The sequence below is a fragment of the Argopecten irradians genome, chromosome 3 (assembly GCF_041381155.1).
Source record: "Argopecten irradians isolate NY chromosome 3, Ai_NY, whole genome shotgun sequence".
NCBI classification, from domain to species: domain Eukaryota; kingdom Metazoa; phylum Mollusca; class Bivalvia; order Pectinida; family Pectinidae; genus Argopecten; species Argopecten irradians.
The window spans coordinates 10751419-10770609 of NC_091136.1; the positions used below are offsets into that span (position 1 = coordinate 10751419).

The 19191-nt window shown below is 35.0% G+C and overlaps 1 protein-coding gene across 2 annotated transcripts; it reads left to right on the forward strand.

Moving 5' to 3' along the window:
* The first annotated feature begins 158 nt into the window (after positions 1 to 158).
* Positions 159 to 16174, forward strand: LOC138319909 (macrophage mannose receptor 1-like). 2 transcript variants are annotated; one of them, XM_069263025.1, is made up of 5 exons: positions 159 to 199; positions 394 to 489; positions 755 to 984; positions 10028 to 10252; positions 15384 to 16174. In XM_069263025.1, exons 2-5 carry the CDS (start codon positions 482 to 484, stop codon positions 15737 to 15739), a joined length of 819 nt encoding a protein of 272 aa, XP_069119126.1. In that variant the 5' UTR covers positions 159 to 199; positions 394 to 481; the 3' UTR covers positions 15740 to 16174. The 2 variants fall into 2 exon arrangements, with proteins under 2 accessions (XP_069119126.1, XP_069119127.1); XM_069263026.1 differs by lacking the exon at positions 159 to 199 and having other exon boundaries at positions 352 to 489.
* The last annotated feature ends 3017 nt before the right edge of the window (positions 16175 to 19191 follow it).

Here is a 19191-nt window from a genome sequence, read left to right on the forward strand (position 1 = left end):
TAACCTGCAATGACATTGTCCTAACATTTTAATTATCAACTACTCGCAAAAAACATTGACCCACCATGCCGATTATCAATTACTCAGTGATTCTTTAAAAAAAAATCACCCTAAATATGTATGAAGGCGTACTAGCTGTTTCTTTTAATAATTTGTACTGAAGACGTGCATACCTATTAAGACCCTCTCCGCTGAGCATGTAAGTCACTTTTCATAAGATGTAATCACATATTTGCCGAACTACCTAACGAAAGCAAGCTCTGATCTAGTGTTTTCAACGTAAAAAGAAGGCTTTCAATACATTTCATTTCTAATGCTTCATAAAATATTACACGATCATTCTAAAAACTTTTCAGAAACTTATTCTGTTCTCCATTTTGTTTCTTATTCCAGTTATCAATAAAGACCGTTCGGAGAAGATCTACGTCATATTGCGATTGGTTAAAGGTGAAAGTCAAAAGCAAATCAGGGTCGACGTCAAATGACATTGTACGTGCAATTATAGGCGAACCATAAAAACATGATTCAAAACAATTACGAGTAGTTTTGTAAATTAATACAATGACTTTGATATCTACTGCAATTTTATGAAGAAACATTATTTTAATATTCGGACGCAAAATTATTCTATTTAAATAATTTTTTCATTATATATCCGTTGTTTACGGTTTGTACCATATTTTGATTTTTATATATATTTTTTTTCATGTTTTTCCCGCTGTTGATAAGGTATATAACACATCTTTTTCCCCAGCATGCTACTATTAATCCTATTCTCTGTACGGTGGGCTGCAGCTGATCATGATTTCTTCATGTCTAATGCTGCCATCATTGATAATCTGAATACCGGAAGTCGGTATGCGGTGCACACTCAATGTGCATCTTACAGCAGCGCTAAGAGCACGTGTCACACTGTCGAAAACACGCATCTGGCGCACCTGGAAACAGAAGCGGAACAAACATGGCTCATGAACGAAATTGAAGGTGGGTTCTTGTTCATAAGCGGAAAAAGGATTTGTGTTAACAATAAGACCCCCTTGTAATGTAAGTATATGTATCTATTTTGACTCTTGTATCGTTGCTAGTAAGGGGAATCTAATGAAAATTGCAGTATATCCATTGAAATTTCTCCCACTATATCAATATATTATATTGCTTTACAACTGAAAATAATAATCTTCTATACTTTCCCGGGATTTGTGTCATTAGTCATTTTAAAAGTATTTTTCGTTTCGCTGAATAGTAAGCATATGATAGGGTTACCTGCCCTTGCGGGTTTGCATTGATTGTGACGTCGTATTTTTACGAGCGTAACGTAATACGAGAAGAGTACGTGAAAATAATGTCGCCACAATCGATACCTAACCGAAAAGGAAATAACTCGTCATATACTAAGACAGAATAGTCTGAAATTGAGATTTCATTTGTTGTTATTCCTTTTCGTACTCTATGGTCGAGATATTTGACATTTTTATCATATCTTTAGGATAATATCTTGATAATTTATGAACTCTCAAAATCGCACATTTACTGTATATATTCAAATTGAATCGTAAATGGTACATAGAATGCAGGAGTGCCAATTTGGGATCTTTGTTGACTCTCGTTGAAACGCGCTATGGATTTATCATCATAAATATTTATTTAGCTAAATATTATATGGGTTTTGGAATGAATCTAAAAATTGTAAAATGTGGAGAGTCCACTTCCCATCACATTTTCTCAAACTACAAACTGTTCTCTTTCTTTCAGTGTTTGATTAAAGAATTAGCATACTGTGTATTTTGGCACAATGGAGAGTTTAATAATTATCTAAATTCTAATTAAACCTTTTAAAAGTGATTTTTTACTTATATTTCAGTTATATGCTGTTTAAAATATATAATTATCATTCATTATTAAATACATTGAAAATGTACAATCAGACAATGAAAATACACATCCATACAATAGAAAAGTACAATAATATCATGGAAAAGTAAAACCATATAAAGTATATATGCAATGAAATAATGATTTTTGTGAATAATGTAATGTAGAATCCTACATTTGTAAAAGAGAAAAAATAAAGATAAACTTAAATCAATTAAGCATTGTTTGCAAACTGTGTGAATCCGCGTAGCGGATTCTCACAAAAGTTTGCAAACAATTTTTTTTTTACCCCGATAAAATTAAAAAATAGTGACATCAATACTTATAATTAATTTTATACTCTATTTGATAAAATGAAGTATGTTTAAATGTAACATTATAGTTGTTTTTCAAAGGATTCTTTTTTCCGAATCAATACGCAACGTCAATGTCTCTATTGTGACGTCACGATAACGTCGGGGTTTCGCGCCATTCTCGGATTTTTTTTTTCATAGTGGTATGCAAAAAAAATATTGGCCAATCAGAAAGCCAGATTTGGTATGAAAACAAAGAAAAATTAAATATATAAAGATGAAAACAAATCAAACAAAGATGAAATCAATTAACACCGAATAAAACAATGACAAATGTAAATCAAATTTAAATGTCACCAAATCAAATAATAATGAAATCGATTGATATAATAATGAAAGAAAATAAAACAACATGACAAATGCAAATGAAATAATTCTAGAAGCAAATGAGATATTGGTAAAACCTGAAATCAAATACTGATAAAATGATACTGTTTATTGATTAGTTCAAATCAAACAGTGATAACACAACACAATATAAATAAAACAAAAAATTATATAGTACAAAATGTATATTTGAACCAAAAGAGACAGTCAATATTCCACACAAAATAGCTTTTTTCACAAATAATTTAAATTTGAAGGAGTACATTATAATAAAATTTGGTATAAAATACGATTATTCGTTGAATCAGCGTTTATTGTTTTTTTTCCCCTTGGTTAATGTTGTTGCCTCATATCTATTTTTCTAATGAACGTAATTTTTTTTAACTCTTAACACCACCGCATGTAATGTACTCAATGAAATTAGAATTTCATGAGCAAATCGAAATAAGATATACTTATGCATTTTTGCGTTTTGGCGAGACTTTCGCTTTGCAGGGCTTGATATTTAGTATGATGCCGTAAATGCACATGGAATTCCAATTTCATTGTGTGCATTACATGCATTGATGAAATTCTCAATAAGATATAATTATGTATGTTTAAAGCATACATCTGTACTAACCTACAGAAAACACTGCTTGGTGAAAATTATCATTACTCGATAAATCAGAAGATTACCTCAAATAATGTCTCCTGAACGTGGAGACTTTTGACCAGTGGCCTTTCTCCATTATTTCCTGCAAGATAGTCCCATTGCTCGAGCTTTCGAAGAAGAGGCACTACGAGTAGAGTGTGCCTTGAACTTGCCAGTGTCAACACCCGCCAAACCTAACAGGGAAACTAACCAGCCCGCAACTGTACACGAGACAACAGATTTGTGTGGCTCTACATAACTAAGTAGAATCTGGGTTCGACTAGTAGCGTCACAATTTCTTCAAGACTCAGACCTCGACAGATATTCTCTGAGAGTCTGTACTACACACAAATTGGGATTTTCTTCATAAGCCCGAAACACAACCTCAATAGGGGGTCTCCAACACGACGAGACTTTGTAAGTTTGACTAGCTTGAAAGTAAATTTGGAACCTATATCCGACATGAACTTTGTGTCTAGAGCGCAAAGCTCAGGACCTCTACTCGCTGAGGTTAAGGCCAATAGCATACTGACCTTCAATGTCAACATCTTATTTGGAATAACAGACATTGATTCGTAATCAAGATAACTGAATACCATATCAACATCACATGTGCCCATATACCTAGGTTGTGAAGGTCTAGCATTGAAGGTGGTATTTAAGAAACGCTTTACAAGGTCATGCTGACCTACCTTAGATCCATAAACAATCTCGTGAAATGCTGAAGTAGCAGATCTCCGAGAGTAGAGGGTCCTGTTTTTATCTCCCTTATCGAAACACTTAGATAGGTTGTTAACAACGTTTATCACAGGGGTCCGAAATAGGTCAAACTGTTTTCTATTGCACCAGCAACAGCACTGACGCCAACAGCTGTTGTAAGCATTGTTAGTGCCTTTCCTCTATGAAAACAATCTGCCAAGATATTGGAAGCTTCTTCCGAAACTCCTCTACCAACATCCCGTCTCCGGAGATTTTGCACGCCGCTAACCTGAAATTGTTCTTGATTAATAGCGGGTGGGACTCTCCTTTTATGAGTTAGGGGGTCCTTGCACGGGGGTAGTAACATTGGAGTCTCCACTAGCATGCCCAGGTGACGGATACCATGGACGAGATTACCACGTCGGCGCTATCAGCACTATTGTGGCCTTCTCTAATTGCACTTTCATTAGACATCTCGATATCATGGAGAACGGAGGGAATAGGTACAAACCCTTCTCTGTCCACCTCATTTGGAAGGCATCCGATTGGACTGCAAATTGATCTGAGCGCTAGCTCAATTACCCGGAGAATTGGTGATTGTGCCGACTCGCAAACAAGTCGAGCTTGAATGGACCCATGATACGGTTTAGAGCCTTGAACACCTTCAAGTGGCAGTCGCTACTAACCTTGAAGTTGCGGGATTGCAAATCCGCCTCCGTTTTTGCACTGCTTGAAAGGTACTCTGCTGTCAGATACATTCCCCTCTTCAGACGGAAATCCCATAAATCTTTGGTCAGCGACAGTAGCTGGCGAGATTTTGTCCCCCCATTTTTTGTATATATGCTACCACTGTCCGATTGGCTAGTGTCAGATGAACATGACATGGGGAATTTTCCTTTGTGTAGGATCTCAGAGCTAATAGTGCTGCCTTCAGTTCCAGCTCATTGATATGACATGTCCTCTCCTCCGAGGTCCATAGGCCCTGAACCCTGCTGGTATCTGACGCCGCCCCCACCCTTTTTTTGAGGCGTCCGTCTCTATGATCAGATCCGGGCCTGCATTTATAATAGCCTTCCAATTTCCAACTCTCCATCTGACAGATCCACCATCTCAGCTCCCCCAGACATTCCGAGGAGAGAGTTACTAACGCTTGGTAAGATTTGTCCAATAGGAAGGTCTGGATTTGGGACATTTGAAGATGTCTGTAATGCAGAGGGGCAGGAGCCACCGCTTGCAAGGTCGAGGTCATGTGACCCAAGGTCTCTGACATCTCCCTCACTGTGACTATTTTGTTTGTCAACAAATAACGACACCTGTCGATGACCTTTTACATCTTCTTTTGAGGTAGTGACAATGCCATTTCCCTTCAGTTGACTAGATAGCCTAAAAATCATATCTCGTGAGTAGGGATCCAAACTGATTTCTCCGTGTTTGTTTGAAATCCGACTTGGTCCAATAGGAATTTTAGAGAGTGTATGTCCATGAGGAGTTTTTCCTTGGATTGATTCATAAGCATCATGTCGTCCAGGTAAATCACCATTCGAACACCTATCCTTCTCATGAGGGCTCCCACTGGTTTCATCAGTTTGATGAAGATCCGGGGGCCTGGAGCTAGCCCAAAGGGCATTGCTACAAACATGTATATTTGGTCCCCCCAAAGGATCTTCAGAAATTTCTGATGAATTGGATGGACCGGTACTGTGAAGTAAGCGTCCTTTAAGTCTAGTTTTCCAATAAAATCGCCCTTCTGAATCAGTGTCTTTAGAAACTGTAGTCCCTCCATCTGAAAATGCAGATACTCCACACACGAGTTCAGTCTCTTCAGATTTATTACTGGACGATTTCCCCCGTCCTTCTTTGGAATCAAGAATACAGGGCTTAGAAACTGATCCGTGCATGGAAACGATTTGACAATCACGTTCTTCTCCAACATGGTTTGTACCTCTGACTCTATTAAATGTGCTTCCTGACCCTCCACCCATTATGATGGGATCCGATTTTGAAAGGGTTCTTTGACCAGCGGAATTTTTATCCTTTGTACCATTTCCAGAACCTGAGGGTCCTGAGTGATAACTTTCCAGTTGTCTATGAAATGTCTTAAACGACCCCCTACTGGTTTGTTTATGAATATTCACCGAAAAAAAGATTTATTTCTAGATGAACGAGGTTTAAATCCAAGTTGAACTCGGCTGTAGGTTCGTTTGGTACTTTTAACAGAGTCTGAGGTTTTGCATCTAGATTTTTGTTTACCTGTAATAAACCTACTTTTATATAATCTTTGGGCTCCCGTGCGTCCCCGGAAAGAGCTGGATCAAACAGCACTTCCTCCTCCTCGAAATGGGGCCTTCTTCTGAAAGCGCTTATTGTCTGGTTTAGCAAGGTCCCTCTGAGAATTCGTTGACCTAGAGTGGTCGCGGCTGGATTTAGACTTGGCTGCTAATTCCTTGGAGATCTCACGTGACTACCGGGAAACGGCTGAAGATTTCACCAATGCCTTGAAGAACCCCCCCCCCCCCCCCCCCCAAAAAAAAAAAAAAAAAAATTACTGTCCGATGTTAACCTGTCACTGTTTTCTTTCAAAAGTGTTTGGACTTCTTAAAGTCCACAGTGAGATTGTATAGGATGTTCATCCGCCTGTGATAGGTAGTAGAGTTGAATGCTTGACCAACTAATGTTGTAGTCTTTTCTACGAGTTCTAGACACGAAAACATATCTAATATCTTGCCCGTCTCACCCGAGCGCACACAATCAATACCCATCCACGATTTTGAGAGAGGTGTCATCATGCTACCAACCCGTGTCTGCATTGAAGATAAGTTTTGATCATACGCCTTACCGTACGAGCGATTTACTGATTGAAAAAAATTCTGGCCCATAAGAGTCAACCTTCTGTGCCCAAACATAAATGTTCTTTTGCACTAGATATTTGTCCAGAATTTTATTCATTAAAATTTTCTCTGGAATGAGATGTAAAGTTCATTGCATAATTTGCCATATCTGATGGTAGTTCTGGTTTCTCACTTTCCGGGTCGGCCACCTCAAAACGGACGTAATTGGAACGAGAGTCACTGCTATTATGTTAAGCTTTCTTCCGTTTACGTGGTAGACTTAGGCTAGAACTACGCCGAGACGAGTTGGACGAATCGTCTTCACCACTATGTCTAGTTAACGAATACGGCGATTCGTCCACGCGAGAACCTCGTGATACAGAACGATATTAAGACCGAGAATGGGATCCATCAGAAACATCTATAGAGTGAGATCGGGATCGGCAACATAAAAAAACTATCATATCTAGAAGATCTTACTTTTCCCCGGTCATCATAAAGAGAAAAACGTAAGAATCACCTTTAGAATTCGCCATATTTCTTCTTGCAAACGTGCACTGCAGCTAGCATGAAGCCATTTTTAAAACTGAAGATCTCGCGTTGAGACTTTCCAAGTCTTGTTTTGGCGAGACTTTCACTTTGCAGGGCTTGATATTTAGCATGGTGCCGTAAATGTATAATCATATCTATTTGAGGTTTGCGATATGAAATTCACTTAAAGGCCCACGACCTTCCGAAACAACTTTTTTTATTTTTTAAAATTGGAATGTAAAACGAGATCGATAATTTTTGAGTCGTAAAAGTTTTTAACTTACCGTTAATACTACACTCATCATCTTCTGAAAAAAAATATTTAGATAATTCAAAATGTTAATTTTCATAACGCAGGTCATCTTATGTCTCCCGCCGTCGCCCTAAATAACGCGCGGTAGTTGACTATCACTGCACCGGACTGCAAAGTTCACTGTTTACATAGTTAACGCAGGGAATATTGCATTTGTATGGAGTTGTAACATCATCTTAGGCCATCGATATGCATTTTTCTATTTTTTCAGTAGTAATTTTAATATATTTTTCCTTATATTACTATATTTATTACATTGAAGGATAAAATTCTACTCGTCTTCATTCTTTCTATTTATACATACTACAAAAGTATCCTAATCTTGGAGTATTATCATACCTACCAGCTTCAACATCTTAGCAGTGTGAAGATAAATGTAACTTTGTAAGACATAATCTATACCAATTTTAATACATTTCGTGAGATACCAAGACAGGTAATATCATCTACAACAAGATTATAAATATGACCATTGAGATGCCTCAAATAAAGAATGCAAATGTTGTGGGGCTTGATAGAAAAATTAAGATTTATCACATGTAAAATGATTTTACATATGTTTTGCTGGTTTCCCATACATATCAAACACTAAATGGGAAAAAAGTTCACTTTACAGACGTGAACCAGTTAAAAAATTTCTTGTGATACCATTTAAAAAAAATCATATGATCGATTAAATGCAGTTTTGTGAATTAATCAGTTTTAATCAATATTTAATGAACTTAAATTTCTTGTAATACTCAAGATGGTTTCGTCCAAACTCACAGTATATAATTGAATTTGTGGCAAATTTGTTAACATTATTCAGTATTTGTTTTCAAAAATGAGTATGTTATGTCATTTGTTTTTTTATAAGTCCCATATTTCACGACGCTAGTTTAAAATATTCACGATCATTCGTCATAGAGCTGAAATATCAACAACATAATCCCTAATACAAATAACAGATATAGACCGTAGTACTTTCACAGTTTCACTCTGAAACCTCGTTCTTTATTGTATCAAATTCTGTTGACTTTTCAATATCGTATTGTATAAAAACGCAAACGTGTAAAATTCAACACTATACAGATAAAGATTGATTGGTTTGGTGTAGGAAGCCATAACTAGGTCATGTACGAACCTTCTAGCTAGAGTGCCTTTACGTAGTATTTACATATGATGGACACTCACGACTCATATTTCTTGATAGAGGTTATTAAAACTCAAATGATGCATATCATTGTATATGTTGTGCGAAGCTTGAGTGAAAAAAACCCCAAAAGTTTCCACCTCACAGGATGAAATATAAATGCTTTCGTCAATGAGCTTATAATCCACGTAACAGCTGCTTTGCTTTTAGGACGTTCCAGCTGTTTTTGTTTTGTGTTTTAGGACGTTACAGCTGTTTTGTATTTTAGGACGTTACAGCTGTTTTGTGTTTTAGGACTTTACAGCTGTTTTGTGTTTTAGGACTTTACAGCTGTTTTGTGCTTTAGGCGTTACAGCTGTTTTGTGTTTTAGGACGTTACAGCTGTTTTGTGTTTTAGGACGTTACAGCTGTTTTGTGTTTTAGGACGTTACAGCTGTTTTGTGTTTTAGGACGTTGTTACAGTTGTTTTTTGTTTTAGGACGTTACAGCTGTTTTGTGTTTTAGGACGTTACAGCTGTTTTGTATTTTAGGACGTTACAACTGTTTTGTGTTTTAGGACGTTACAGCTGTTTTGTTTTTTTAGACGTTTCAGCTGTTTTGTCGTTTATGACGTTACATCTGTTTTGTCTTTTAGGCTGATACGATTGTTTGGCTTTTAGGACGTTACAGCTGTTTTGTTGTTTAGGACATTGCATCTGTTTTGTCCGTTTCGAGCTTCACAGTGATTCATTTAACCTGAATTACACCTGTCTTTCCTTTAAAAAACTAAATTGTCAGTATCCTTTGATGACATTCAAGTGATAATTATTTCGTACAGCATTGTCGGTCAGACAACATCAAAATGTACAGGAACAAGTTTACAATCTGCTCAGTTTTTCTGTTTATTTCTAATCAAATAGTTTGAGATCACACTTGTCTAATCACACATTCACTTTTAGACCGTTAGTTCCCATCCATGATATAAATATTCTCAGATCCTGACTTTTAGACCGTTAGTTCTCATCCATTTTATAAATAATCTCAGATCCTGACTTTTAGACCGTTAGTTCTCATCCATTTCATAAATAATCTAAAATCCTTACTTTTAGACCGTTAGTTCCCATCCATTTTATAAATAATCTAAGATCCTGACTTTTAGACCGTTAGTTCCCATCCATTTTATAAATAATCTCAGATCCTGACTTTTAGGCCGTTAGTTCTCATCCATTTTATAAATAATCTCAGATCCTGACTTTTAGGCCGTTAGTTCTCATCCATTTTATAAATAATCTGAGACCCTGATTATAATTAATTGTCTTAAGATCATGTTTTACTGATGGCGTTTTCACTTTGCTTCAGCCCTTGGGATATTTTCCAATTTCTGGATTGGAGCGGAGAGAGTCGGTGGTGAATGGAGTTGGGTGGATAGTGCTGGGGCCACACCCATACCCTCATTTGACACCGGTAGAATCAATTCTTATGATACTTGGGGCCAGGACACGTGTCTGACAAGCGGAACCTCTAAGTGGCAGCAAATGCATGGAGCCAATTGTTTTCGCTTTATATGTGAACATGTTGTACCGGGTAAGCATTTTAATGGTTCATAAATATATCAGGTACCGGGTAAGCATTATAATTGTACATAAGTATATCAGGTACCGGGTAAGCATTTTAATGGTATATAAATACGTCAAATTCCGGGTATGTATTTTAATGGTATATAAATATGTCAGGTACAGGGTAAGCTTTTAATGGTTCTTAAATATGTCAAGTACCGGGTAAGCATTTTAATAGTACATAAGTATATCAGGTACCGGGTAAGCATTTTATGGTTCATAAATATATCAGGTACCGAGTACCTAAGCATTTTAATGGTACATAAAAATATCAGGTACCGGGTATGCCTTTAATGGTACTTAAATATGTCAAATACTGGAAAAGCATTTGAATGGTACATAAATATATCAGGTACAGAGTAAGCTTTTTAATGGTACATAATTATATCAGGTACCGGGTAAGCATTTTAATGGTACTTAAATATGTCAAGTACCGGGTAAGCATTTTAATGGTTCATAAATATATCAGGTACTGGGTAAGCATTTTAAGGGTACTTAAATATGTCATGTACCGGGTAAGCATTTTAATGGTACATAAACATATCAGGTACTGGGAAACCATTTTAATGGTACATAAATATATCAGGTACCGGGTAAGCAGTTTAATGGTACATAAACATATCAGGTACTGGGAAACCATTTTAATGGTACATAAATATATCAGGTACCGGGTAAGCATTTTAATGGTACTTAAATAAATGAGGTACCGAGTAAGCATTTTAATGGTACATAAATACATCAGATACTGGGAAAGCATTTTAATGGTATTTTACATAAATATATCAGGTATTGAGTAAGTTTTTTAATTGTTTTTTTTTTTAAATAAATATATCAGGTATAACAATATGCGTTGTGCGTATTGTATTTACATAAATATGTCAGTTATCGAGTAAGCATTTTCATCGTATTTTACATAAATATATCAGGTATCGAGTAAATATTTTAACCGTATATTACATAAATGTGTCAGGTTTCGAGTAAACATTTTAAATAATCTTACATGAAAACATGAGTTACCAAGTAAGCATTTTTTAATAGTATCTTACATAAAGATGCAAAGTATCAGGTAGCCATTTTAATGTTATTTTTTAATGAAATGGAAATTATAAGAATTCAATGAATAGATAAATCAATTGATAAACAAATAAATCAATGTAACTAAGGGGGAACTTAATTTTTTCCCTTTTACGACGACTCATAATAGACCTTCCTGATAACATGTGCCTCTTTGCAAGATCCATATACAGTACTTAACATCAGTCTAAAGCTATCAAATGGGTGAAAAATGAAATCACAATAATTAAGGCCTTAAACGCTAAAATAGAAGAAATGCTTAACTAGGTCACTGCGACATACATATTCAATTCTTCAGTTGTTTTCGGAACTGAAATTCAATAGTTATACTTTTACTAATTTGTAAGTAAATAATGAAAATTGCAATTTCACCCCCGCATGAATCTGATAATTAGTTACAGTTTAAATAATTATGGACCTACCATCAGACAATTTTTAGGTGTTTAAGGGGTCTAGATAAAAAAATCGGTAAAAATCATACTCTACATAGTATTATATACATAAGGGTGGAAATCTCCCCCGATTCAAAACTTCTAATAATTCGACGAAAATTTCAAACTTGTTCCTGATCATTGAGTGGAAATTCATCATGCTATTTTCGGTATACATTATGCATGAGTGAGACCTCCGCTGCGATCTCATTGGCTGACTGAATTGAAAAGTTGTTATGCTCCTTTCAGGACACCTCGTCATTTGCCTTTGGCGTAATCAACACACCAGAGATACCCGAACAGATACTTATGTTTCATCCTCTTAAATACCATGAGCCTGCAATGTCTTCAATACAATATTCAACTTAAGTATCTAGTGTTTCCAACAGCCACGATTAGCATAGTGCTGCGCTGTGCCCTTTTTACCTGACGCCATGTTCTTATAGCCTAATGCCCTGCCCTGTTTGTCCCGTTTTTTATGTGATGTATGCCACATACTGTAGTACACGTTCACTAAACTACCAAAATACCAGGGAGCGGCTTGAAAATTTTGTAAACACAAGTATTAGCTTCCCAAAAGGCTAAGTGGGCTATGCGGAAGCTTTACCCATTGATTGGACAGAATATGGGAATTAAACAATGATATGACGATATTGTTTTTAATTTTAATTGTTCTGTTGTAAGCCATTTTATAATTTGTGCGCTTGGGTTAGTGCAAGGTAGCAAGGTCTATTACAAACGAACAGTTTTAATAATATTTTCCACCAACAAAATAAAAAGGGTTTTATGTAGAGATTGCTTAGCTCAGAGAAAAGACAAAGCTCAGAGAAAAGACAAAGAAAATATTGAACTTTATCTCATATGTTTCTGTGTTTTGCTATGTTACGTTTTCATTCCGCTGTAAGTATGTACTGTCATTCCGCATTTTAGTATGTACTGTCATTCCGCATTTTAGTATGTTCCGTGTCCCGTTATATTGCATCTACGCATTGTCTGATTATTATCGTTACACGAAATTAAATAAGAAATAAAAAATAATGTCTCGGACATGGTATACTACTAAAAATATATTTGTTCCATCTGTAAATGGAACCAGATTTCATTTAAAATACTCGATTGATTTCTAGAAAATCCTTATTCAGAATACTTTTCCCACGAATGCTTGTTCTAGACTGAAATCTGAACGGATGCAAGCGCTGTGTAACCATGCTTTATCAGGGCAGATTCAAGTCTGTTTCCGTAATTCGTTTTAATATTACTTTGAAAAAGGCGATGCTTGTTCAAGCGTTCTTGCTACACGACTATCCTGCAAAATTGCGTCGAATTGCTTATGAAACTAAATGTATGCATTGCTACAGTATATTTATTATGAGATTACGTAAGCTGAAGTCAAGCAGCCGATCGGCCGCCTAGAAAACAGTCAGCTGGTATTTTAAGTTTTATGACTACTGCTAATGATCATTACTACAAAAACAAATACTGCTTTAAACTCTCGTTTTTTATGTTTGATATGCCTACATCTGTATCTATATCTGATGGATGTCACAAGCTTTGCAATCGTAATGGCCGCCATTTTTGGTATACTGTAATACTGGATCCGGATTGGTATACAATTTCAGGACTTTACTAATATTCATGTTGGTTTTTTTTTAAAATGAAAACAGTATTACTTATTTTAGAATTTCAATTTGAATAAAGGTATATATCTAATAATGAAATAATCAAATTTAAAAAAAAAAAAAAAAAAAAAAAAAAAAACTTTTTTCTCTTTCAGATTATATTACATTATATTTACACTTGCTAGGCTTGATCACTATACGTAAGTACTAGCCGATTTTGTTTACCATAACTGCAATGGTAACATTGAACTTTGAACTTGCGTATGAAAATATTCTATGCAACGTAAAGGGGCTAAAAAAGAAACACATGGCTTTGTTTACATTTTGACGTAACATTATGTGTATATTGCCGTTTTTCTTAGAATTTTGGAAAAATGTAAACAATACATATATGTTTTATATTTATATATGATAAAAACATTTTTAAAATTAACAATTGTATAAAGAAACGGGGAAAATATCCCGACCGGGGCGACGTGAAGCGCTTTCATTTTTATTAAAAATGATGGATGTCAAATGTAAACATTACCTCTGTGTCTGTGTCCTACGATCGAGTCTTTTGGGTTGACGGACGTGAGACCCACTGACAGAGATAGGTCAGTTATAAACATATTCTCTTGTCTTTGTTCTTTGAGAAATTAATCATGTGTATTATAAAACATGCACCGCTTGTAATCCACGTGTTGACAGTCACACGTCAACACAAATACATTGTATCCATCGAACACAAGTGAAGTTGTTTCATCTATAGATGGCGATGGATCTAAGCGTAGATTATATAATCACATGGCTCCGAAGGATGTAATATCGTCAAGTCAGACGACAATCTCAAACAAATTTAGCTACTTGAACATCGGTGTTTTAACAACTTCGGAAAACTCCAGTGTGTAAGCGTGCGTCAGCCTCGCCTCGCTTCACAATAACGGTCACCGAGTTCACACATGTGGCCGAGTACAAATACTTTATGTCATTACGCTATATATTAACTTTTAGCAAAATTGAATACCTATTTAAAGTTCTGATATGATTAAATAAAATTATCACTGAAATTTACTCTGTTTGTCATGTTCATTTTACATTAAAATATTGAACTTTTTTTAGTCGCGGATGAATAATTCTATCCTACGTGAAGAGTCATCATTCGCTGTTCAATTGAGTAAGCTCCTCCCACTTTTGACCGACTTTTATTGAATAATTACGTCACTTTCAAATGACGATTTTATTGCATAAAATATAAAAGAAAAAGTCTTGTGAGTGTAAATATAGGGATTGGATTTCGTTTTTATGTTAACCATGCTTGTATGGAGCAATTCCTCTAAGAATATATTCAATATGGGGCGCTAACGCGCCCCATAGAATATATTCTTAGAGGAATTGCTCCATACAAGCATGGTTAACATAAAAACGAAATCCAATCCCTATTTGGTTACTACTGTAACAATTATCTGTATTTTCTTAATTTAGTGCCTGAAAATTTAAGAACATTATTTTAATTAATTATCCATTTTTTGAAACGTAATTAACTTATTCAATTTAATACAGTATTTTATTTTTTTCAATAAAGATATATGAACATAAGGTAATTGGATTTAAATAAAGGTACATTTCGCATTTTTTCCCTAATCTTTTAATTAATATAAATAGAATCAAGATTTTTTTGTGAATAAATTATAGTCATGATATCCTGTTTTACTTAGCAACGCAGAGAGTTTAAAGCATTTAAATGATTTAAGTTGAACCAGAATTAAATATACAACAAGATAGTTTTAAATATTTTCCGTCGTTGATATAACCTTTGTGCCCCTGTGATTGTTATTTATCGAGGTCAAGGTGCGCTTTTCAAAACCCAGCACCATGTCCTTATTTTCCTGTGGGAAACACTAGTCTCTTCATGTAAAATATTTTGCTATTAACCAAATAGCCGTAAAACGAAAAAAAAAAGAGAAAAAATAAATGATGTGTTTTTCTTTAAAAGTAACAACAACAACAACGACGGCGACGACGACGACGACGACGACGACAACGACAACGACAACGACAACAACCCCTGCTCCTACTACTACGACTACAACAACAACAGTGACAACTTCTGCAGCAGAACGAGCCACCTGTAGAACCATGGAAAAGTATACGGGGATCATTCCAAACTCTGAATCTTACCACGATGAACTCAAATCCAACGTCGTTAGCTGTGCGCTCGAATGTTTCTCTTGCAAAGACTGCATCGCCATGCAGTTTGACACTAGCACGGCCCTGTGTTCCCTGTATAAAACCGGAAGTGGTAATAATCAATGTGGAGTCGGCGCATTCACATTGTGTCATGTGAATTAATCCATAGCCAACGTTTTGTGCTGAAAGAAATCAAAAGTCAGATCTATGTATATATATATATATATATAACTTCTATAGCATTAGTTATCAATCGTGAGAATGAATGTTTGTAGTACAATAAAGCTGAATGCTACACTTTCTATATTTTTATGCATTATAAAGATACTGAATGAGGCAAATCATCTTCCACTATAGGAGATTTCAGAAAAGATGGCGTGACGTCACAGAAAATTTACATCCGGGTCCTCAAAGGTACAAACACTGTATGTCGACTAATGAAAACAATAACAGATACGTACAGCCCTGCTACACAATCGATACTGTGGCAAAAGTATACACTTTCATACTTGCAAATTCTGATTTTAAAATGGTTTCTTATTGTTTAAGAGGCTACAGACATTTATATTTTGATATTTACTATTGTTTATTGCTAAATATATTTCTGTAGATTTAGTGTTGAAGCCAGCTTGCAAAGAGGTTCCGGGTCGTCACATCACACGTACCCGTTTTTTGTTCACACGTAGAAATCCATGTTGTGAAAAAGTTATGAGTAGATAATTGATTTTATTGTGTCATGTTTCTGTTGTACATGAAAAAGCTGCTCACAACACTATATAAACATAACGAAAGGTGGACCATATCTGGCCAGACCACGGCCGCTCGTGCATGGCTTCGTCGCTGGTAGATCACCGCAGGCCACAGCATTGTTTGGAAAATAAATCATATTAATAATTACCAACACTTTTATCTCAATAAGGACTTGTTTAAGATATATATTTTGTTATTTAATATGTACATGTTGTTTTAATGGAATGCTCTTGTATCGTAACAAAATGACGAATAGTAATTTTAAAACTACTGTGTTACACGTACACGTATGGCTGCCGATCTCGAAAAATAAAATGGTGAAATCGTTCAGTTTTAATGCTGCAGATTTCATTTTTAATATTTCATTTTCAGCCGCTTTTATCCCATAGACTGCTATGTTAAGTCTCAAATTGAAGTGGTATTACTTTTAGAAAATTTGAATACATATTAGTTAGACTTCATTTAAATTGATATAAATTAATGATCGTAGTACTGTAAATGCCGACCAGGATACATTGCGCACGGCTTCGAGAATCATAAATACTCTAGTTTTGTTTTAAAAAATGTGATAAAATGAACCTTCAAACTGACTCATTTGTATGTTATAAACTAATTCCCAAAATTGATGACAAAAAAAAATAACCAGAATACGTATTTTTTTGACACTGAAAATGGACGAAATTCGGGTTCTCGGCTGTACTGTAATGGCTGCCGTGGGCTTGGGGTAATCTACGAAAGCAAATGTTTAATTTTGCACTAATCATACATTGTAAGGTGTTTTATCAAGTAACACTTGGAAAGATAACAGTAATAACGTATAATAATATTTTGGGGGACTGTGAATTTAATTTGTTAATTTAAATGCTTGTGATATTTGCACATATGTCTGTCAACGTGTTATACCGTAATGGCGGACCGTGTTTTTCTCGTTAGCGGTCTGATAAATGGAGTATATAAACAGAGTAGTAAATTATTAATGAATACATATGTTTAAATTTGTATATTATTGTAAAATATTTTTATTTGACACTTTTTTGAAAATTAAAATTACGCAATAGTTCTCAACGGTTTGCCCGTACTATTTTATTAGGCAATAAAATGTAAACAAAAACAATCGCAAGAGGCTGTGTTCCCACCATTGTTTAATGTTGTTTACAGATTATACGGAGTGGGGTTGTAACCTTTGAGCGTACCCGGATCGTTACTTTGTGTGACGTCATCGCCAATTTCTTTTCTGTCAATCTCCTATATAAGACACATTTGTCATCGGTTTAATGTAACAATGTTAGACATTTACAGTGTGGATTAATTTTTTTTTTCAAATTCATTGTTTTAAGATTACTCATATTTGTATACCTTAAAACCGTACTTCACACTTAAAACCGTTATTGATTAGGAAATTATGAGTAAATGGGTAATCAGATTTTTAACCATATCCGCAAGTGCCATAACTGTCAAGTTTCCTGCAATGGACTGGGAACTCACGAAACAAGCAAATAATTTAAGCTTCTGCGCGGGTCTGAAATTTCAAAAATAAATCCCCATTTTTCAAAATTCACGAAAATTCCAACTTTCATTGTAACATTTCAATTTTCAAAATGTATTTCTCAAATAATGCAAATTTTACAATGGTAATATTTGAACATTATTTGATAAAACATATATGTAAGTAAACCATCGATATTCAAAAGAATCGTCTTGTTATTTGTGCTCAATGCTTTGTGATCATAGTGAACAATGATAATATGCATAATCGCCAACTTGACGGGGGTCAGCAAACTGCAGGTGTCAACATTTGAATCTTGACAGTTATGAAACCCAGAGACAAAGCAATAGAAAAGCACGTTAGCTAACCATAATGTAATAAGAATAACAAATACTATTAAAACTTAATTTGGATTGGCATGAGTCACGTCTTCTGACTTGCAGATCTACGTTACATCCGGTTAAGATGACAGTTTCTAAATGTGGAGGTAGAGCTGTAAAATTGCGTTATGAAAACGGAAGTTATATTGAAAGCATGACAAAAATATGTCTCCGTACAGGCACTAGTTGTCAATAAGTCTACGGAATTGATTTTTGTATCTTCGAAACATAATCAAAATGAAATAATAAAATAATGAAAGGCGAAATGTCTGTATATGATCATTAAAGATGCACGGATTACCACAAAGTAAACAAGATATTCCAAATTAGGTATTCATAACTACGGAGTACGGATCTTGTCTTTTTATAACTTCAAATCAAATAAATCAGAAATATGAAAGACACACACAGCTTCAGAAATGAAAGTCGAATAATAGGTACAGGACAACTGAAGCCACCATTGTAAGGTAGTACACGCAATATAAGCGTATCCTTGGACGCTCTTTCTTTTATATCGTGTTCAGTGTCCTTCCGCCACGCTCTCGAGGGATTCACAATGTCGTTCATTTATTATTCAATCGAAGTTTTTATATTGATTTTTATCTTAAAAACAAGTTGAATACGGCTATTGCTAGATATAAAACCATAGACCACATCCATTATGTGTGTAAAGCCTTAGGAAAACCAACAGTACGGTAAATATTCGAACAAAAAAAAAGAAGGTCGAGAATGTGCATAATGCTAACCCTTAGTACAAATGTACATAGGTATTATGTGTGATAACCATTTTGTATTTTTTAACAAATGTACTTTTTGTTTAAAAACATTACCTTGTTAATGGTAGCCACGTTAAAAAGTATTAAACATTTAAATCATTTGGAGTAAACAGATTGGAAATGTGGCCTACGTATGGAAATTTAAAATGGACAAAGAGTTTTACATTATTATAACTTATGATATATTTGTGATGTTATAATCGCGCGATATTAAATAAAAAT